The sequence below is a fragment of the Phasianus colchicus genome, chromosome 5 (assembly GCF_987193195.1).
Source record: "Phasianus colchicus chromosome 5, bPhaCol1.hap1.1, whole genome shotgun sequence".
NCBI lineage: Eukaryota > Metazoa > Chordata > Aves > Galliformes > Phasianidae > Phasianus > Phasianus colchicus.
Window position 1 is genome coordinate 47,306,646 of NC_143440.1, and position 23,245 is coordinate 47,329,890.

Below are 23,245 nucleotides of genomic sequence, written 5' to 3' on the forward strand. Positions count from 1 at the left end.
GGCTGGGACTCTGAGCTGGTGGACAAATTTCTTTCTTTTTTTTTTCCAAAAAACTCTGGACTGTAAGAGTGAAATGTGAGGTCTGAGAGAAACGGTTCTGGTCATTTATTCTAGTTTTTCTACTTGGTGATGCCAAAGTTGAAGGTAAACCACAGCCAATTTTTATATTTTTTTTTTTCCCCAAGAGTTGCATTATTTTGCATGGTCAGTCTGAATTTCCAGAATTGCTGATTTCAGCTGGAACTGCAGGTGCTTGGTGTTGATTTGAAAATCAGACCTAGGGTTTCTAAAGTCAGGCAAAGAGCCACAATGTAATTCTGGCACTGATGGAATGGTTGTTCTTCCTTTTACATGGGTCCTCTTATTTCAAATGGCTTTAGGGATTAAAAATACTGAAACCTTGCTGTTTAAAATCTTTTCCAATTTGAAGCAAGCTAAACTCTATCAAGAAGTGCCTAAGTTCAACATGAGACAATACAGCTCCCAAATGGAATGCCCAGCAGGCATCTCAGCTCCTCTACACAGAACATTATTTGACACTTTCTTTTTTCTTTGTGGAGATCACAAACAATGCATGATGGAGTGCTGAGGCATCCTATGTAAGGAGAATTGGGAACTAATATTCTGAGTGGATGGCAGGAATTTACTAATTTGAGTATTACTAAGAAGGCAAATCCTCATTTCATGGTGTCAGTAGTTGGGTTAATGCTATATTCTGTTCACTGTCACTTTCTCATTTGCCATCTTGCTTTTACAATCTGGATCTCTCCACTTAGATCTTCTGAAAACATGTTTACCTTGTTTTGGTATGCAAAGCAGTTCCAGCAAGTCGTGGAGACTTTGGGGGACTTATTTGACTTTGAACTCAAATCCTGGAGGATGGAGATATAGAACTATAATTGGTTTCTCAGTGTTGATTTTCTCCTCCTATTAGTTGACTTGCTGCTCGGTGATTCACTCAGTTAACTTTAGATTGGCTCAAGAGATTGAAAAGCCCTTTCATGCACTCATATTTTAAATGTCTCCTTCTATTCCTTTACAAACAGACAATTGAACAATAATGACTTTGAACCCAAAGCACTATTTGTTTTACCATAGTGAGATGTAACTGAAACCATCCAAAGTTTTGAGTAGTTGTTAAGAAAATGATGTACTCTTTTTCAAACTATGCTGCTGCTTTGGATGATATGCTTTGCTACAGCTAAACAAATATGTATTACTTCTATTATCATAATAATACGAACCTATATGCTTTGAAATTCAGATGTGCTTCCTTTTTTCCTGCTTGTAATTAGGGCAGAACAAGCAGTTCAGGAGGAGACTCTGGCCTTTTATAGCAGCTCATGCTGGAGCAGTAGTCATGATGCTAAGCAAGAATCAAAGAGACCCTATAGGCTTCTACAAGTTCTACAGGAGATACAACTTTCAGTTCAAAGTCTTGGGCTCTATTTCCTGATAAATCAATGGAATAACACTACTTAACTGAGTAGGGTTTGTCCTTGACCCTGTTTTGTCCACTGAGCAGTCGTTATGAGTGACCAGTGATATTTGATTTGTTTCAGCTGTCTCTGTGTCCTCCTTGGGAAAGCAGTCTGTTTTTGTTGGAATTAGTTTTGTTGTTGAACTTCTACATTGCAACTGGCAATGGTCCTCTGGGTGATGACTCTAACATGAGAGCTGAGCAAACATTTATTTGTATGGAGATGTCTGTAGAAAACAGCTGTCTGTGCTTGATCATAGTCAGTTATGATTAATCTGTGCATTCATTGGTGTCCAAAGAGGTATGCAGGCATGAGGGTTCAGTTCAATTACTGAAGCACGGCTGATAGGTGCTGTTTGGGATACCCTGGAGTAAATGAAATGCCCATAGTGTTGCAGGTTTGGCACAGAACTTCTGTTGTCAATCAAGCCCAGGTGTTGTCTTGACAGAAAGTTGAATTGCTCTCAATTGCCTGTATGCTGTATTGGTAAAATCTTTCAGCAGTGGGAATCTGGACTCATCACTCACTTGTAGACAACTGGATGAAGACATCTTCACCTACAAATGAATCCAGTCTGTTATGGCTAAAGATACAGATATAGATCCCAGAGGTAGCCTAAAGATAAATATTCAGATAAGGAGCTTCAGAGGGCAATGTATTCAGACTATTTTTTAATACCTGTTATAGGATGAAATGGATTGTCTTTGGAAAGTGCCTTTCATCAAACTGGCTACAAAAAGACTAATCATATTAGCTGTTTAAATTTCAGGTGGCTAAAAGGAAGAGTAGTACCTAGTACTCCTTCTTTTGTTCAAATGTAATCCTTTTAACTCCACTGCCCCAGAAATGGCTTTCTTTAGAAAAAGGCCGCAGAGATTGTGTGGGAGTCTCATTAATGATATTCTGAACCTCAAGAGCATCTTAAGTATTTCTAACTTTGCAAACTTAATTTGACTTAAAGTTGGTTGGAACCAAGCTAAGCATATAATAAAGGCTTACTGTTTTTCTTCTCCAGATAAAACATCATAACTTTACAGCACGCATTCACATAAGAAAAATGTGTATATGGAAATGAGAATACTCCTTTGCTCTAATCCTCTGGACAATTCCAGTCTTTGCAGATATGGGTAGTAGTATCTCTTCCTCTTGCCTTCCTTCCTTCTGAAAAATAAAAATCCCACTAAGGTTGGTTTGGGAGATGTACAAACCATGAGAGCTGCTGTGGGATTGACTGGGGAAATTTAGTGTGGGAGTAATGATGTTTTCAAATTAAGGCTGTCTGACCCAATGCTCTTTATAGACTTATCTCATTTAGAAGCTTTAGTGAATTGTATGGTCAAAGTTTTGAAAAGAGTTGAGAAGGGAAAAACTAGGACAACTGAAAAAGTGCAAGAAAAATAAATGTCTGAAAAGTGCCACGACTACAGCGTAAATTCAGAATTCACTGTTTGCTCTGGGGACATGGGGAAGTTATAGCAGCAAATATGTTAATACTTGATGCCTGTAAACTGAGTTGATTCCAGTGGGATTAATTTTGCTTGTACTAATGAGAATCCAGTTCTCACTAGTGTGGGATGATGGCTCTTCTGAGATAGTGATGGTATCAACTTGATACATCATTAAACAATATTATTTTCCTTCTGTAATTGATAAGAATATAACCACCTTCAGGTGCTTTGATTAGTTTAGCTTTTTTGTCTGTATATAGACCATAAGAATGCCTAGAACTTCAAACTGATCCAAGTAATTTATTTGTGATTTTACATATAAATAAATGCACATTTTCCTATGTATCAAGTAGCATGCATAGAGTTATTGGGATGAATGAGCCAAGCAGATCCTGGCAGCCAGGTCTGTCTTGATCATCCCTATTCTGCGCCTAGATCCATGCAGTGGGGCATGTATGTCTGTACAGACTTCTAGGGAAACTGAGCAACGTACTGCTACTAAATTGACGTTTGTATTCCAGTTGTGCCTTGTCTGATCTTACAGCTTGTAACGAAATGATCACCACAACAACATGATGCCAGGAACAGCACCAGGCTCTTGAAGCCCATCTCTGGTAGAGGATTCCTACTGCAGCTCTCTAGCAAAATCAAGAACTGAATCCAGATTCCTTCGTTGCAACTCTATACTAGAAAGACAAGGCTGTCTGCAATAATTCTGCGTGTACATAGAACTAGATAGTCATCAGGGCAGGTTTTCCCCCACATTTTCATTGTAGTCCACGCTGTCCACTAAAACTATTGCCAAGGCTTGTTCTGTGCAAGTACATTTCTGCCATCGCTCCCCGTTTCTCTGGAGATCTGCTAAGTTGTTGGAAATGAGCCCACAGTAGTTAGTGAGGGCACCAACTACAAGGACCCTATTGTTTGTCCCATCATCACGGCCATTGGTTGCTTTCCTGGTGGGCTTTGACATCCCTTGCAGTCTTGCTGACCTTCCTCTGGACTCATTGTGCAGCTGTGCTAAGTGAGTTTTTTAATATTCTCTTGGATGTTTTCCCCCATTTAATTCCTACCTCCTGCAGGAGGGTGACCTTAGTTTTACATTTTTTCTTCTCTGAGTGTTATTAGGTGTAAGTACACATGTCAGTCCTATCAGCTTATTTAGCCTTTCATTTAGTTCTCTACAGATTTTTAAGGTGCCTTCCCTCCCATGTCCAATCTTCTTGATGTTAATTCTTCAGTGTACTATGACACAAAGGTGTTAGATTAAATTACAGTAATGAGTTGAACAGTGCTTCCATGGCAGTAGGATTTAGAACAAGTTCTGCTTCTGGAAGCAGCCAGATTGTAGTATTGATGTTTGCCTTAAAACATTAAAACATGATTTATTCCTGCAGATACTTTCAATTTTCAAAGTTTTGTTTCACTTTTTCAGATGATTAGAATTTGGAAGGCAAAAGTGTTTAATTTTTTTTTTTAACACTGAGAGGACATATTCCTGGAAAATAATTTACCATCATTATAGTTAGCTAGTAAAGCACATGCTGCTGTTGCTTAAGCAGTATGGAGAATGTTATGGTGAGGGGTACTGAAAGTGGATCTCTAAGTGCCCCTGGGTCCACGCTGCCTTTGCTGCCTGCAGGGTGTGATGTTAGTGTCTGCAGTGTGTGACAAGCCTGGGGCAGAGCAGGTGTGTTCTAGGGCATGGACTGTGCTGGTCTTATCTTGTCTGCAGGAACGTGTCCCATCCTGAAGAAGCTGATTAAGATAAGCATGCAGAAGGATGGTGACACTGATACTTCAGCATCAGGAAGCAAGAGGAGAAAATCTACTGAACTTTCAGTTGTGCTCTGTAGCCTGATCACATCTTAATATTTCTGATGAATCCATTCTGGTGGCTTCCCTTCTGACCCTCCATGTTTGTGCTGTTCTCAGCTCAACCTTCAGTGCACCTTTTTGTTTTTTAAACAAGTACTAATATCTCTTGCAGACTTCCATGGCCAGAAGTAGATGGAAACTGCCCAGAAACAAAACACCTTCGCCTTCACATCCACTTTCAATGTTTCTTGCAATTCTTAGAGTTGACTTTACCTCCCTCTTCCAGGTGCTGTAACACCATTCAGACATTAGTACAAAGCTTGGGCAGCCTCATCCATCTGCTGTGGGTTCCTCATGGGCCCTGCTGGCTAGGGGGGAGGTTTCCCTCTTCTGGGGCTGATGGGAAGAGTAACTGATGCTCACAGTGGAATTGGAAGAAAAAAAAAAAAAAATCATGGTCCTGTGCACACAGGGGTTGGCCAGCTCTGTCACTAAATACAAAATCCCTCTTTTGGAACAATGTTTCTGACAAGTGAACTCATCTTCATTATTAGTTTGGATCATGACAGAAAAATAAACTCTCCTATCCAGAAGATACTGCTTGTCCTTCACTTATGTAAGTTAGGGAGGACTGTGGCCTCTGGGCTCTCACTGAACATGGAAAGTATTCTCTTTTCTGTACTTTTCCAGCTCATTTGATAGAGGTATTTTGATAGATTTTTTTAAAAAAACTTTTATTTAAAAAAAAAATCTTAATTACACAAATGCTTGGTGTGGACAGGAAGACTCATGTCAAAAGGTTTAAGCCTTGGGTTCAATTTGGATGAATGCCTGAAATTTAGTTCTGAACTAGTGGCAGCCTTTGAATTTATAAATATTAATATCCACCTGAGATTCCAGTCCGAAGAAAAAGCAAGACTTTATTCTGTTCAGGTTTCTGATTCTCTGCTTGTCACCATAGCAAATGAGCCCTCTCCAGGCAAGCAGTGAGTGGCCTGACTAACAACCAAGTAGCATTTATCCTTTCTTCCCACTGGTTTTGGTGAGAATAGCAAATGTCTATCCATTCAGGTCAATGACTTTAAAAGGCATTAGGTATTTTTGAGGACATCTGTGAAATTCCAGCTTATCTTTAGGATCTGCATGCTGCTGGGATGCCTGTGTTAATTGAATGCAACGTGCAATTTCAGCATCCATTCACTTTCCTAAGGCAGAAGGGAATGTCCAGCTACATCAAAGAATTTATCCAAAGCCAGTGCCTAGGATTCAAAGTGCTAAGGTCAGATGAGCTAGTCTGAAAACAGCTGAAGACATAACAGCAGGACAGGAATGATACATTTGTTATGACAAAATTATGGGAAAACTAATGTATTTTAGAATTCAGAATGTTTTCTGTCCATTTCAGTACAAAACCATCGTATGTCTTATATCAATTCTGAATCCTAAGTGTAACACTGGATTTCAGGCTGGATACGTGATAATGCCAGGAAACTCAAAGGGGATCTTTTGCACGAATATTTGTTAGGATTCTAGGTAGAGATATCTGTGCCATGTGCTGCTTAAACAGGTATGTCCTTTCCATCTGCTACTCACTGTATGCATGTTAATGTGTATTTGTCAATTGCTATTCCAACTCATATAAAAATATGCTGAAATCTCTTGGTAGTAGGCTGTCATCGGGGATTTGAGAATTTTCAACTTGTGTTAAGGCTGAAAATACCACCAGGACAGGGTGTTTGGTGCTAGTTTGAGATTCCTGTTTCCAGTGTCATGAAAGTGAAGGGAGATAAAATGTTACGTGATTCCTTTATACGTTTGGCGTGGGCCTGAGTAAAGGATTGATTGGTAGTCAGCAATATTTTATGCTGAAGGAACTCTACTTTTCTATTCGAAAAGGTGAGCAGAATTAGGAGCTGCTTTTCTTAATCACCCATGATTGAATACTGTTGGTATTTTATACTGTATTCAATATCAGATAATTGCTAAAGTGCACTAAACTACTGTCTCAATATATCCACAAGCAATTAATAATATTGATCACCCTATATTGACTTTGTGAGTGAATAACTGCTTTTTTTTCTCTTGATTTCCCTTGATGAATTGTGTTTTCGAAACGCCAACATATAGTTTTGTTAAGCTGTCAGTTTGCAGGGGCTATGGACACTGAAATGTACTCTAGCACTTGCTGGTACAGCAACTTTTTTAGGATCAATAGGAATACTTGTACCCATGCTGAGGAATAAAATGTCCTTTTTAATAAAGTTTGACACAGAGGAAGCCTTTGAAACACTCTAAAATCTACACAGATTTCTGTGTATTAATCAAATTATGTGAGAGCCATTTAGGATATGTGGATAAAGATTTGGTGTTTGTTGCCCTGGGTGATGTCCCTGGTACAAGGCAGAGTGGTTTGTGGCTCTCATCACTCATTCTGATAGCAAACTCAGAATAGAGATCTCTCTCAAATCTGCTGCCAAGTTCATTTTGTTGCTAATTATGTTTTTCTTTAGATAGGCTGGAGAAAATGAGAATTTGCTTTGTTTGCAGAATCTGAATCATAGTAATCTTTGCAGTAAGACCATCGTCACTGCATCCGGTACTTGGAAAGAAATGGGTTAAGAGATAAAAACTGCAGTTATGGAATCACAAAACAGCCCAAGTTAGATGGGACCTTGAAAGATCATCAGCTCCATGCTTTCACAGGAAATGGGAACATCATTGAGATTACCTAGCACCCTCTTCTGTTGCACGTTGATACTGTATGCTTCCCTCTCTCAGGGCCTTTATTTAGTAAAAACCTGTATTTGGTATTATGTTAACTGTTATATGCCTTTTTCTTTGCAAGGGTTGGTTAGTTAGGGTTTTGCATGGAACTTCGCTCTTAGGAGAGATCCATAACCACTCTTGAGAGGTAGGGGGGACCCAAAAGTCACAATCATAGAGTTAAAATGGGCCAGAGCCATCTTGCTCAAGTGTGACATTACACTTACTTTTAAACTGTGACCTATTTTCTTCATCTAATAATTAAATTTTTACCAAATTCTTCTCAATCTTCTCAAAAACCTTGGATAGGATACCAAATAGATGATTAGAACAATCATCTTCTCATCCAGGGGGACTGTAGAGGCCTTCTTGCTCTAGGTATTCTAGACAGTACTGTCCTTCAACAAATGAAATAATTTAGGTCTAGTTACCTTTTATTTGTAGTCTGCCCTGTTTACCTAATCCTCATCTTGTTAACATTATCTTCATAATGAATAAACAATGATGTTCTTGTTTTGTATGGCATTTTTTCTCTTAAAATTCTGTGGTACTATGTACCCGTATGCTCATGTGCAATCTTCTACAATGAAATTTTCTGTTGATATCCCTGCCGGAATAATTACAATGACTGCAGAGGTGGGAAACACATTATTTGCTGAATTTTCTCCTGCCAAAATCTCTGAAATGTTCTCTGCAGCAGAGAATGGAAAAAAATCTGAAATGTCTTGGAGTGGCACTGCCGGCCTAGTGACTAGCATCACTACAAAAAGCTTTGCAGAACTGTATTACCCAAAAGACAAAGAGCTAGGGAGTTTTGGGGAAGAAATACCTCTTCAGTTTTCTTACATCAGCATTGAAGTCCGTTGGCAGAGCAGTATGTGGGGGAAAAACTTGTTGATAATTTCACTGCTCTCTTCATACAGGAAATAGGGCATATTGTCATGTGATGACAACTACCAGCACTGCTCTCCATCACTGACTTGATGCCCCATAAATGCTTGTATCCAGCCCCCTCCCCTTGGACAACTGGCATCATCTTAAGACTTCTTATATTCGTAAAAAGCATCTTGACAAACCATTCAAACACTGCCTCTTCCCTGCCTTTGTACTTGTTTATTCCCTACTCGTTGTGTCTTTAGCTAATGCAGATTATTGCAAAATCCATTTAAAAAGCAGAGCAGTTTTATACTGAAAGATATCTAGAGGGCAGCAAATCCAGAGGGAAATCTCATCCTTCAGTGCAAACAAAACCTCCTCTTCTATTTTATTTCTGAAAAAATCAAGCACAGTTATGTAAAACCTTTTAGTTCTCTACACAAAACAGCGGTAGTAAGATATCTCTATAAGGCTGAGCTATGAACATACCTAAGAGCGAACTTGTAATTTGATTAATGGTTATGGTGGTGGGCAAGGACTCTGAAGTTCAGGTATGAGTTATGAAGAAACTGCTCTGCCATCTAAAATCGCATCTGGAAGCAAATGTATTGTTAGCATAGCGCTGTGTGGTGTGGAATGTTCCTGAGTTATTCATAATCATAGTGATTGTGGAGGATATATTTAATAATAATTTGATATTTAATTTGATATTAGATGGTGCTTCTGTTTGCAGTTCTGTCACTCTTCATGTTTTGTTCAAGTTGTGTCTGGCTAAACTGTAGATGGCATCCAATTAACTATTAGCAATGAAGTCAAGCCTTCAGTCCATCTTGCCTTACTCTATGCTGCATTCTTCAGCATGTTTTGAAACACTTTAAGAAGCATTTCTACAACTACACTTACTGAATTTCACCACCAACGTTTAGTGCACGTAGTAACTGAGCTGTTAGAAACCTTCTTCTTGCTTTTCTTACATTTTGTGTTTGGTGTTTCGGTTTTGTACTTGGTCACAAATCACAGAATGGCTTGCGCTGTAAGGGAACACTATCCAGTTCCAATCCCCCTACTGTGGTTGCATTTGCCACCCACAGGTGCCCAGGGCCCTATTCAACCTGGGATGGGCTTTCATGGCTTCTCTGGGCTGCCTGTGCCAGGGCCCCACCACTCTTGTATGGTAACCAAAAGAAATTCTTTACTATCTCCTCTCTGCTAGTTTTAAACTGTTACTGTCTTGTCCTATTTCTATATGCTCTTTATCTCCCCTGTTGTTACCTTTTGGATTCTGGAAGGCAGCAATGAGGTCTCCTTGGGCCACTCTCTTCTCCAGGTGGAACAATCTCAACTATGTCAGGATGTCTTCATAGGAGAATGATCATGAAGTTATTAGAATGCTTAACACTTTAAAATATCCATGCAACTGATTTGGGTTCTTGTCTTGTCCAGATTTTCACTTTAATTGTGGTTGGCGAATTGGCAATTGCACATTGAGAGGTCCAAGGAGGGGGCAATGTTGTGCTGACGCTCACAGTAACCAGAAGGAAAACCAGATGAGTTCCTCCAAGCACGCTTGTAAATGCTTGTGCCTAGGCAGGGAAGCCTCAGAGGCTACCTGAGCTTTGTTTCCTCATAAACCTGTGTAATCTCAGGATGGCTGAGATGGGATGGGGAACGTCTGGAGGTCACCCAGTCCAACTTCCCTGCTCAGGGAGGTCTCTTAGAGCACATCACCCAGAACTGTGTCCCTATGGCTGCAGGGAAGGAGACTCCACAACCTCTCTAGGCAACCTGTAACAGTTTTTACTTACCATTCCAGTCAATTACTTTTTCCCTCAATTTGAGAGTGGACTTGTGCATGGTCTGAGTTGTGAGCATAGAGATTGCTCCAGGTCTAAGGGACCCAGAGAAGCACTGCAGAGCTCTGAAGCCTTGTTTGTGTTCCAGGATGCTGGAAGGCCTTGGGGAACTCTCCCTTGCCTTGGTTTCTGAATCTACAAAATGGGGTTAGTGAACTGTATCTGATGTTTGCTTTTACATTTCATCTACTGATGAAAAACGTGATATGAGATCTGTGGGCAATCATTATTACCAAGGGAAAATGAATTTGCATTGAAATAGGATGGAATGCATACAAGAGAAAGGAGGATTGGGTCTGCATAATGAGATTTTAGCTGGAGACTGTGCCTGAAATGGGAAGTATTTATGGGGTACTCTGTAAGCATCTGTGGCAAAGGCTACACCAGAGCACAGGCAATTTCCTTCTAATTGCGTTTCTTTTGATGTGCAAACTCCTCTACCTGTTTCATCCACCTGGTGATTTCGCACAGCTAGCATTATGATGCACTGAAAATTATTTTTGTCACTGAAGTAGTTGTTACTGAATGTGCAAAAAGCAGTGTAACTTCCTTAATGATTTCTATCTCTGAATGTCCAGATGTTTCTTCAGAAAGAGGATGTTCCCTTTCTTCCTGTAGGTTTACCATGGTTTTCCTTCCTTCAGAAAGCTGCTCACAATGTGACTGCTCAGTGGTTTTCCAGCATGGCTGCAAGGTGAGAGGTGCTGGTTCAGAACGAAGCACTGTAGGAACTGACTGTCCTGTCACTACTTAATGATCATAGAACTACTTTCTAATGTTTTTTTCTTTCTCTTCTGGAAGAGAGAAATCTGGAATCAGAACAGCATTTCTGTGCCTCAGACACACTCCATGTGATGCAGGGACTGACTCAGGTCCCTGCACTCAGGAGGCTTTCAGGGTGTGCCAGTCAGGGTGATAAAAGGCCTGTGTGCCTTCCACCCACAGGTACATCTGCACCCAGGGAGGTTCATCTGTTCTGGACTCCTATGATGTTTGCTTGAAAACCTTGCACAGCCTTGGGCTTCAGAGATTAAATATAAGCACCATTTGCAACTGCTTAAATCTGAACTGAACTTGAAATTTATGTTCAGTCCAGTAATGACTGTAGCTGCTGTTAAATTGCTCCATTAACTATAAAGCAAAGTTTAAACTACTGTGTTTCACTTTCATGAAGTGCTTCTAAGCACTAGTAATGTTCCCTTCATCGAGTTCCTACAACTTTACAGGAAGTTAAAGCTTTATCCTGAACAGAAGGAAAGATCTTAAAATTAAAGCCCCTGTGAAAGCAATGAAAAGATGAGGTGGAGAGAGAGGAGAAAGGATTAATGTTACCAGGAAGAATTAGGAGGAAATGGAGCATCTTGCCACTTTGCTTTTTCCAAATACCCGGTGTGGTCAAAGAACTCTACTAAGCTGATTGCCTCAAGCACTCATGGAAAAGAGAACAAGTGCAATCCCAAAAGGCAATTGCTTCTTTGTTCTGATAAAATTTTTCAGTTTATAACGTGGAGTTAATTACCTATTTTTTCTCTCCCTTTTTTTCTTGTAATATTCCTTCAAGTGGGTTTGTTATCTTTCAGGGCAGTTGCTCCATCCATACAGCAATTGCCAGATGATTACCTCTTTAATGTTTTCACCGAGTACTTTGCTGGTTAACCTCCTTAACTGGAGAGCTGCTTATTGATATTTATGTCTTGTCAGCACAGAGGTTCATTAAGCATTGGTAAATGACATGTTTTCATATCTGCTGACACTAGAAATGCAATATGATCAATTGCAAATTGGCTTTAGTGCAGTAATAGAGTGCATTTTACACACTTCAGTGCATCATTCATACAAGCAGAGCTAGAATTGTTATGGCTGTTTATGTCTGCCTAATATCCCAGTATAAATTCTTCCAAGTCAAGGAATTCTCAGTGCAAGCAAGGCACATATCCCAGGTCAGCTCCTGACTAGTGGTTTTTAAAAGGCAGGAGGGGGGAAAGTGGCAAAAAGGCCCCAGTTCCCAGATTTCTACCAGGAGGAGTCTTTTGCAGGGGGCTGCTTGGCTGCTCTCCCTGACACGACATCTCTATCAGTCTCTCTTCACCTCCCTTTTTCTATCTGGTCTTTCTCCATCAGGAAGGCAACACAATCATGCCTACAACTCAGGCTGGGAGTAGTGAGCTCCAGCTCCTGTACCAAAGGCCAACAAAACAGTGACTGTGTCCCCAAAGGGTGCCTTGTGGTTGTAGGTAAGAGTTTTGTTGAATGTCCTAACTTTGAGTAAAAGCCCTCATCAAAAAACATCACTGGGTTCCAGTTTAACAGAACACTATAAAAAGAAAGGTGCGAATGCAGAAAGTAGCCTGGGAGCATCCAGTGTTGATTTCCTGTCAGGATGCGTCTTCCAGAGAGGTAGATCTATTAATTTTTTAATTTTGTGCTACAAATCATGGCATGCCTGAGATTTCTCACTAGGAACTGACTAAAAGCAGAGAGGATTGACGTGCATTAAGTTCATTTTCTAGTATTGGGGGAGAAAGATAATGGCTTGTGTTAGTTTTTTTTTTTTTTTTTTTTTTTGAAAGAAAGAAAGAGCTTTCCATTGTTTTAACAGAGAAGATTAGGTTATCAAAAAAATATGCAAAACTCAAAACTTCTTAATGTTCATCTAAAGCAACCTGGCTCTTAACTTCAGCTTTGCTTCTGCTGGAGTACTTGGAACTTACTCTGTGCTTTATGCTGCATGTAACTTCTTTTTGTTTTATGAAAACAGGTTGCCTCTTCTGTACAGAGAAGTGTCAGCTTCTGATCTAACCTGTTTTGTTGGTGACCTTCTTAAAAAATCTGAGAACTGTAGTCTTTCTGGCTATAATCACTCTTACTGAATGTACAGAATGTTCTCTTATTTGCAGTTTATCTGCTGCATGTGCCTGCCTGCGCTCTGCAGGTCAAACCCTGTAAAATAGCATTGTTTCAGCACTGTGAAGAACAGAATGGCAAATTAATATTATAGCTCCATAATGAAATAGCTCTCACATAAGATTCCAATATCTGTATTTTACAATGATGCAATAGTACTGATTTATCATTGATATCCATAATGCTGAACCAATAGTGATGGACTTCCTAGGAGAGGAGTGATGGGGTTCGTGCTGAAGCACAGAGTCAGACAGCTGAAGGCAAATACCATCTCAAGTTTAAGATTATTAGGTTTAGTAGGTGGCAGAGACAGTGATTTCAGTGTGAGTCATAAACACGCTGAATATTCCTGCACCTTGCTTGCCTCTCCATCATTTTTTTTTTTTTTTTTTTTAGCTCAGTGGAAGGCTACATCCTGCCCTGTGGCAAGCTAAAGTGCTCTGACAGCAGTTTGGTCTGTTCATCAGCTTGGCATGGAAGGTGGCACAGGAAGAGCTGCAACTAGGGCTGGCTGAACAAAGGTCTTTGCTCTGGAGTCTCCCACCTGATTTATTTAACCCAGGATGCAGTAATTCATCAGGATTGTGATTCTTTCCAGTTAGCATTTACATAAATGGGAGCAAGTTCAAACCAGGTGTATGGTCAGCATTATCTCCAGCAGACCTGTTCTCCAGCATTGCAGCACTGGCAGCATCATCAAATTAATTGAGGCTTGCTGTATGTAGCCCTCATTTTTTGAGGCTTTATAGCATTGTTATAAAACATCACGCTACAATGCAACTGATCATGTGACTGCTTCTTCCTTAAAGAGATTTAAGTTACGCTCTGACAACAGGAAATCTCCTGAATAAAAGACAGAAGGAGGGAAGGGTGAGCAGCTTTTCTAATTGGAGTTGGTGGGACGGCTCCAAGCACACAGCAGTTTTACTTTCAAGAAAAAGAATTTAATTCAGAAAATCAGTTAGGGCCAGCTGATGCATCAGCCTTCAGCCATGTTGATATATTTCCATAATTGTCATTTGCTGGATATCTTTACACATGTGTTTGTCTGTAAATAGTGTGTCTAAAGAAGATATATTTTTTAAAAAAAGGAGAAAAAGTACTTATCAGTCAGTAAATTGGAATTGTTCTTTGAAGAGAACAGTAAGAGTTATTACAGAGTTTAGTAAGAAGAAGAACAAAGGAGCTGTCGAAGATGGCTTAGCAAAGGGTGTTTTGGTTCTGCTAAATCCCTGGCAGTTTAACCAAGTTCAGCTTGTGCACAGAAGTGTGAGCAACATATGGAAGGAGGAATGGAAAGCTGGTGTTTGTGTTTTCAGAACATGTATTTATTTTATTATCCACTGGAAGGGGTAGTATGTAAAACACAGGATGCGCTGAGAAAGTAATAACCAAACTGAGATTATGGAGAGTTCTTAACATATGTTTTTTTTATTTTTTAAAAGCAGTTAAAATGAAGTTTTGTTTCAAAAAGCCACCTGGAAAGTGTCTGATAGTTAATTTATAGGTATCACTAATATTGAATAATGATGTCCACTGTCAATTGCAAGAAAACAAGATTCCAAAGATTTTTAAGCTGATTTCTAAAAATCTGTCAGATCTGTCAAGGCCAGATGTTCTCAGAGATACCACTAATTCAGTATCTGCTGTCTCTGGCCATCTGAAAGCAGGGCCCCTGCCAGGCTGTAACATAAGGATGTCCCTTTCCTCCGGCTGCCTCTGAGCAACCACCCATGTGATGCAGTGCAGAAACAACAGCTAAGAGTGGGGGCCAAAGATGTGTCACATGAGCTCCATCCCTGGCTTGGTGTGCATGTTCACAGGATGCTGCCAGTCCCCAGAGAGAGCCTGGGTTGGGCAAGATTGCTGCTCCAGACATGTGCAGGATGGCTCTGGGCAAGAGGCTGCAGTCCTGTTCATTACAGCTCCTCTGCCTTGGACTGGAATTTGAATTTCAAATCTACGTATATCTACCAGGATGAGGGGGGGAAGAAAAATGACCAGAAAAACCAAAATGGATGCTTTTTCATTAAGTATGGAGCTATTGCCTGTCTAGACTGAAGAAAGATTTTTTTGTATTCACACCTAAAAGTTTTAATGAAGTTAAAGGTTTGCACTCATGCTGTCTAGCCATTCCCTGGTTAGTTCTATGAAAACATTCACCTTGACATTTTGACAACTTTTTTTTCCCTTTCTTTTAATCTCTCATTTAAAATTGTTTTCATTGTCTGTGGTTTAGCAACTCCCTTGGTCTCTTTACACAGGCGAGGCCCTTTGAAGAGCAGCAGCTCAGTGAGCCCCGCGGCAGCTCCCGACACCACCTTGAACTCTCAGTCCGAGCTGAGCTCCTGCCTCAGATACTGTGCCAACCTGCCACCAGGTTTTGCAGACAGCAATGCAAAACTTGCTTTCAGCCTTCCACAACGTGCTTGTGGGAACATGCTGATACCTTCCCAGCTTGCAGTGCAAGGTGGCTGGTAGAGGATGGAGTCCTCACTGACTGTAGTGCCCAGGGCAAGTTGCTCTTGTCCCTCCTGCTACGTACACACATGGACACTTTGCCTCTCCAAAATCTGCTCATAGTTCCAACACTGGGAGCCCTAGGCAGTTTCCTGTTTCGGGACAAAACTGTAGAGCATGAGGATGCTCTGGTCCTTCCATGCATTGGCTTGGAGTCTGAGTTTGGTGTCACCATAGAAGAGAAATGCCCTCAATCATCGAATCACTTAATACAAGACTTAACCTCTCTCCTTCAACTTTCCGAAGGTGTTTAGGCAGAAACATGTGCAAGTGTTTTAGGTTATAAGGGGTGCAGTTAGTGCTGCAAAAGTTGTGCTGGTACCTTTCCACAGCTCAAAACTCAATCCTTGAAAATCTGAGCCTTTGTGTTACCAATCTATTTCTGCTCAAGTGGTTTTCTCTGCAGAACAGCTCTGGTTATTGATTTGTTGGAGTGCACAAGCTCCTGAGGCCGGGCATTAGGGTGGCAATGGCAGCACTATGATAGACAAGCAGAGAGAGAAACTGTAAATGTGTTTCTGGGGAGATGGTAGAATTCATGACTCTGCTGTCTGGAGAAAAGAAAAACCCTCACTTCTTTATCCTTATACAACCCGCCTTAGGACTGCATTGTGTCAAGGAATTGCTGTTCCAGACCTACAGATTGCATGAAATTGGTCTTAGAATTTTTTTTCTGGGAAGAGGGAAAGTGAATGGTCTGTGTACTGTGGGGAAGCAGAGAAAAAGCTGTAATGTTCCTACGGACCAGATGCCAATGGGCAATTGCAAGTTCTGTCACTTCTTCCGAGCATTGTCCAGCACATGAAGGGTTGGGTGATGAGAGTGAACGACTTGGTTTCAGTTTTGGGAGGTCAGAACGGGAGTGAAGGCTCACTCCCTCTGGCCAAAGATGACTTTCTATATCAGCATGAACCAGGAACTAAGAACAGTGATGAAATTTTACAAGTGAAGGCTATCCAAAAATATAAAAGGTTCTGCCTCATTTAAGACTGAGGGGAAAAGAAGGTTGGGACTGAATTTTTAATATTGTTTGGGAATCCAGGTCCCTCAGACAGGCAGTTTGCATCCTTGTGAGCATGAGGGAGCACTGGGGACAGTGCGTGACCTGGTGTCGCTGGCTCCCTCCTCTCACTGGTGACAATGTGTTTATAGCTGGAACACAGCCCTAGTCCTGGGGTGGGGAGAGGCAGCTGGGGAACTGAGGAACCAAACAGACATCAGTTCTGAAAATCTTTTTTCTGAATAGCAAATGTCTCTCTCTTTTTATTTTCTGTTTGTATAAGGTAAGCTGCTAAGAATTAATCAAACAATAGCAAATATGAGGATCTGGTATTGGAATTAGGACTTAAAGAAATCTGATGAAGCAAGTAGCATACGGGGCTTGCTTGAGATGAGCGTGACAAAGAAATTGGAGATTAGGGAGATACCCTCGGGAATCCTCCAACAGAAGTTCTGCCATTGATTTCTTCTCACACTGAGAAAGAAAAAGCCAGGTCAAGAGACTGACAAGCAGTGTATGCAGGGAAAAAGAAGCTGCAGTCGGGCAATAATCCCAAATCAAAAGGAGTTCAGAAGAAACAGAAGTACCTAGGCTTGTTTATTTGTAACTGAATTCCGTAAGTGTGGATTTTATTCTCTGAGGATACAACTATATTGATATTTCTAAGAGTAAAGGCTAGAAGGAAAACAACAGAAGAGAAGAATAGGTTACGCAGAGGTATCAATAAATTATTTGCTTTGCCACACAAAAGCAGCAAAAAGCTGTCTGTAAGCATCTTGATAAATTCTGCAGCACTTTGAAGTGCAGCTCTGTGTCTTTTTTTTGTTTCTTTTTTTTTTAATCTCTCTGAATATTGGTGGTAGGGATTTACTGCTACTAGTAGCAGTTTATTAATATTATAGAAATTGAATATTTTCTTGTATTAGTTTCTTTTGCTCACACTATATTAAAAGGCAAAAATTTAGCCAGCAAACTTTCTTTTTCAACATATTTGGTTTCCATCGATAAGAACATTGACCTCATTTTAAAGGACCTGGACTGGCATTTAAGTTTCTGGTATCTGATTCCTGTCCCTGCCACAAAATTCATATTTGATCTATTTGAATAGATGACATAATTTGTTGTGCCTTGCTTGTCTCTTTGTGAAAGATGACTTCTGGGAACATTGTTTCCCCTAATTTCATTGTCCTAATAATTAAAATCCTTTTTCTAGTTTCCAGAATGGATGTGTTTGTACCAGAAGCTGCTGTATAATTCTGTTTTAATAAGAAGCACCCTCGTTATGCAGAAAAATGCTTAACTCACTACTGGTTGTGGGGCACCCTGACTGTATTACTCCACCCCAGATCCCCAGCCCCTCTGCCTCTTTCAGCTGCAAGAATAACATAGAAGGGTTTGGGTTGGATGGGGCATTTAAGATCATATAGTTGTAACTGCCCTGCTATAGGCAGGGGCACCTCCCGCTACACCAGACTGCTCAAAGCCCCATCCAGCCTGGACTTGAGAGCTTCCAGGGAGGGAGCATCCACAGCCTCTCTGGGCAACCTGTTGCAGTGTCTCACATCCTTCACAGTAAGGATTTAACTGATTAACTGTCTTTTAATTACAAAAAATAATGGCAATAAGCATGCGCAGCCTTCCTTTGTGCAAAGTTGTTTCTGTAGAAGGTGTTCTGTTGTGATTGCTGCTTATATTAAAGCTATGTGTTATTCCCTGAAGGTATTATAAGGACTGGGCTTTCATGTAAGCTATTCCCTTCTTGCTGTGCATGTATTTTACTTAACTATTGCAAATAAAATATATTTACACTTATTGTTCTTGAACAGATATGCTTCAGAGTTTGTTTTTAAGCTGTATCCCTCTACTCTGAACTATTGCATTTCTTTCCAGTGCCAAGGTCACAGACAAAAGGTGTCTCCAATGAAGATTTGACTGTGCGACTGAGCACGCTGCTCATGAAAAGAGATCTGAATGAAACAGGTCAGTGATATTTACGTAATTCTGTTCTTCTGACTTAGGGGCTTTTTTTTTTTTTTTTTTTTTTTTTTGTGAGATAGTACAGAGTTCAGGTTCTTAAGAGCTATTTATAGAAAACCTTTTCTAAAGTTTTCCTGAAGTTGGCAAGAGTAAAGCTGGATCCAAGCGTTCTTTAAGCTTGAACAAAATGTTACGTGGAATACCTTGTCTGGTTTTCTGATAATTTAGAGGTACCTAAGGCTTTTTTTTTTTTTTTTTTAATATTTAAAGCCCAATTGCAAACTGGTTGTTGAATGTTTTCTCTAGGTTTTAACATATCTCTGTGCATCTCACCTCTGTTAGAGCAACTAGATCTGGTCTGATCTGCATGTGCAGGTTGACAGGATGGCGTGAGGATGTTGCAATTCTGCGTGCTAATAGATTGCAAATACTTGTGAATATCTCAGTGTTTTAAGGAAGCTTTCTGGGTTGGCATTTTGCTGCCAGGAGTGGCAGACTCAAGCATAGTTGAAAAGATTTCTACTTCAGATTCATTCGTGCCTTTTTTAATCTATGTAGCCTTGCAACAAAAGTGGCATTGAAAAACATGCGTGGTAGAATGATGTGAATTCCCTATTACATTCCTGTTGTTTTTATCTTATTTGTTTTCAATAGTAGGAAAAAAAAAAATTGCATGTGCTTCATGTCCCATATTAGAACTAGGTCTGAAGGATTCCCATGGGGGTTAGGATCAGGCTAACCCTGTGTGTTTGTGAGGACAAACCGTGTTTTAGACCCATAGGAGTTAGTGGAATTGAGATGAGATATGTGTGTGCATATGTATATATTTTAACCTTGCTTTAAAATCTCTGGCATAAAAAATCTTAGTTTCAAGAAAATGTGAATTTAATCAGCTTATTGATTAATGCCTTGCAAGTGGAATTTCTTTCCCCTGGTGTCCTTTTTCAGGAGTACATTATTACTATTACTCTCATTCATAACCAGATTAATTTTAAGTGCTTAGAGAAAGGTGCATGTTTATACTTAAGACCAATAAACAACAAACAAATCCAAAACATGAGATAGGACTCTGCCTTCTGGATTTTGCTGGGTTCCCAGGTGTCTGTACTCCCAAGTGTCTAATGCCAGCTTATTTAACTGCAGGATCTTATTCTCTGATCACAACGAGCATAAAACAGAACTTTGCCTTCAAATAAGAGTGCTATTCCCCTGTAACAGTACCTTATAGGAATTAATCTGCTAGGGTCTCTTCTCACTCCATCAACTCACTCTACTTCCTCTAACAGATGAAGTTCAGAAGAGCTGATCCTAAGTAGCAGTTGCAAATACAAATGGTTAGGCTTTTTTGTGAATGTGTGTGTCTTCCTCTTTTCCAGAAACTTCTCCTCACAGAGTCAAAATTGAGGCCAAATTCTGTATGTAAAAAGCAGCTATCCGAAGTCTTGGGCCACTGCTTATCTTGCTTCCAGGCCAAGCCATTTTTTGCTATTGAATTATTTACTTAGGAGGAGAGTCATCTATAATTATCACAGAAGCATTAGAATCCAACAGGACTTTGAATACATATTTAAAATGTTTACTAGTGTGTGAGCATATTCATTTAATGCCTTGAGAGACTTAGCTTTTCATTACAACTTCACATGAGGTTTACCCTCACTGGTTTTAACTTTCCAGACTGTAAGACGCTTGTCTCGGCTTTTTGTTCTGTCTGTTCTTTTGTTTTGTGCTTTAGGACTTGGCAATGAGATGTACGACTCCCTTATGTGCACATATTGTGTGTAGTGTTTCAGGTTCTAATTTACACAAGAGACCACGGGCTTTCTACGAAAGACTCTGATTTGACGTATGCAGTGGCGTTGTGTGATGTTTGTTGTTTGCTTTTTCCCTGTTTCTTTTCTCGTTTGTTTGGATTATACCTTATTATGCATGAAAAGCATTTAATAGCACTATGCTGGATGTCTTGCTCATTAAATCCCTTTCATAATTGTCCCACCTCTGTTGCAGTCAAAGCTAAACTGCACTAACATTTCCTTGTAGCTGTTAGATTTTGAAAAGCTTACTTTAAATTATTTTTTTCATTTATTTTCAGGATTTTGAGTCCTTTTTTTTTTTGTGGATTACTTCTCAGAATGAAGGACAATGAAATATTTATTAAGCTTGCTGGAAAAACTCTGGAGGCAGGATTTATTAATAGTGAAAATTCATTATTGATGCTGTTCTCAATTGATGGACAGTTGTATTCCTGCTTATTTTTATTTTTTTATTTTGAAGATGGCTTAGCTGGTGGCTACTCACTGTAAAATCCTTCCCAGTCTCCTGAGCTGACAGGTGACTTCATCCTTTGTGTTTAAAAACTGAACCTCATGACTTGTGCCTATCAACTCAGTCCCACTTGCATCAGCTAAGGCAAACAGTTTTGTGTTCCTGTTGTCTGCTTTTCACATGTTTCTCCCAAGGCTACTTCAGACTGTTCAAAATTGACTTATCTTTTGATGGCTGCTCTCTTTGTACCAAAGCTTCACAGATGTATTTCCATCACCTCTGCCCTGACATTGACTTCTATCTCTCCCAGTACAGAGGTCTGTGGTCTAGCACTTCCATGACTCCATGATAAGGCTGCAGCTGGGGATTCTGAGGTGGAAGTAGATGTTTTATTTTTTTAGTGATGGTTAGAGTTCCACGTACATACGTTGCTTGGGTTTCTAGGTGTTTTTGCATTATGCCTACAATCACAGGAAAGCCTCTGAATCATTTCCAAGGGTTTTCTAAGTTACTGATCTTTAATTTCACATTCTTAACACACACCTAAAGCATATGTGGCTGAAGTGACATGAACCCAGTACTTTGTGATGGTTAGGAGTACAAAGTGCTGCTTTTAAATTCTATTTCTCTGGGCTGTGTGGCTCAGGGCATCATACCATGATGTCACAGGGATTAAGATATTCATATGGAACATTCTAGTTTTCTGTAATTAACAGTCCTTGAACATATTGGTGTTCTATTCTTTGCCACCACTGACAATCCTATGTATTTGATCTTATGTTATTTATAAATACTATAAGTAAATTTCATATGAAAATACTCTGAATTTATAGTGTTTTAAATTAGTGTTCCCAAAATGCCTTCCTCCCAGCACTCCTTCAGGAATACAGTCTGAGCAGTCTACTTCTTTATACTCTGCAGAAGGATAGAGGACTGAGAGCAGACTACCTATATCTTCTGGAAAATTGAAACAGCACAGCATATATACTATTACAGTGTTCCAGCTCTCTTTTTCTGCTTCTTCCTGTCCCTCCCTTTAATATTCAATGCTTCTTCATCCCAGTAGAAGGCACAGGACCCCTTTAGAAAACCTAGAAATCATATCCATTTCGGCTCTGAGATGTACTCTAATGAAATTTTGCCCTTAGCCCAGACTTTTCCATCCTGGGTGAGATGGTATTATGTACCTGACAACTACAGAATTAAGACACAACCCACTGAGCAGAGATTGGAGTTCTTGTGCAGGCAGTCATTGTGCTTCACTGTCCGGCTTGTTGTGGGAAATTAGTTGTTAAAACAAGTTGTTCTCATATGCACCTAAATGGATAATGGATTTTAAGCAAAACTACAGTTAACCTGTTTGAGAAAGCACTTGTTGCATTAGTGGAATTTGTATTCTAGATCCTTAATTTGTACTAATGTTTGCTGCCTGGCCAACTTTAAATCATTGCACCTCTGAAAACCTTATGGCTGATTCAACTCTGGAGATCACTGCCCTCCTCCTATGCTTTGGGCAGGGAATGAGCCAGCCCTTAGTAATTTCTTCTGAAATTGCAAAAGACCAAAATCTTTTATTTCTCATTAATTTCTAGCTCTGCTCTGACCTGTTTTCTCATTTTATATTTAATAAGAAGTTTATAGAAAATAGATCTTTTCAGCTGTGGTAAACGTCCTGGTGTAATGTTTTAGCCTTCCTATGAAATGCTGCTGTTCCTCATTTGGTAATGGCTGTTGCTGCAGCAAGTCTCTCATTCCTTGTGCAAACAAATAGCTCTGAAAATATTTTCATACCCAATGTGCACAAAATTGTAAAGAGTTAAATTCACAATAGGATGTTCCTGCAGCATTTCTGGACATCGCTCGTTGGCAAGTTTAATTGGCACTCGGAGCCCAGAGAGCTCCTTCCACCCACATCTGTGCTTCAGCTGGAGCATTCAAGGAGCCGGCACCGTGTAGTGGCTATCTCTGCTTGTTGAGCTGACACGAGGCAAGCTATTATCATATAAATGAGATAAGGTCTCCGATAACTGCAGGTTGAAAGTAAAACTGAACCAGATTGCTCGTGGCTGGAAATTTTAAGTGTACCTTTCTGTCTCCAATTTTTTTCCTTCAAAGTCTGTATACTTTTTCATTCTATGCATTAGCCAGCTTTATAAATGATATAAAGAGCCCTTATGCTTTCCATTAGGCTACCAGTTGTGAATCCATTTTTAGAGCTAGGACTTTTCCTGGTGCCTTTTGTTTCCCCCTGTTGGCTATTATGAAATCTGGATGCAAAAGTAATAAAACTGAGAAGTAATAAAACTGAGAAGTAATAAATTTGCTTTGAAGAATTCAAACAAT

The 23,245-nt window shown here is 39.9% G+C and overlaps 1 protein-coding gene across 9 annotated transcripts in view; it reads left to right on the top strand.

Annotated features, from left to right (window-relative positions):
- TUNAR (transmembrane neural differentiation associated intracellular calcium regulator) overlaps positions 1–23,245 on the top strand; it is a 146,230-nt gene that overhangs the window by 7,246 nt on the left and 115,739 nt on the right. For 3 of the 9 annotated variants that reach the window (XR_016467046.1, XR_004166890.2, XR_016467045.1), the window contains 2 exons: positions 12,361–12,473; positions 13,540–13,927. The exons of 1 other annotated variant lie outside the window; for it this stretch is intronic. Coding sequence is in view for 1 of the 8 variants with exons in the window: in XM_090141568.1 (XP_089997694.1) it covers positions 10,923–10,933; positions 12,361–12,473; positions 18,554–18,643 (214 nt within the window). In the remaining 7 variants the exon portion in view is untranslated. Of the gene's footprint in view, positions 1–10,857; positions 10,934–12,360; positions 12,474–13,539; positions 13,928–18,553; positions 18,644–23,245 lie in introns of those variants that run through there. 5 more of the 9 variants (XM_090141574.1, XM_090141570.1, XM_090141569.1 and 2 more) reach the window with 3 other exon arrangements.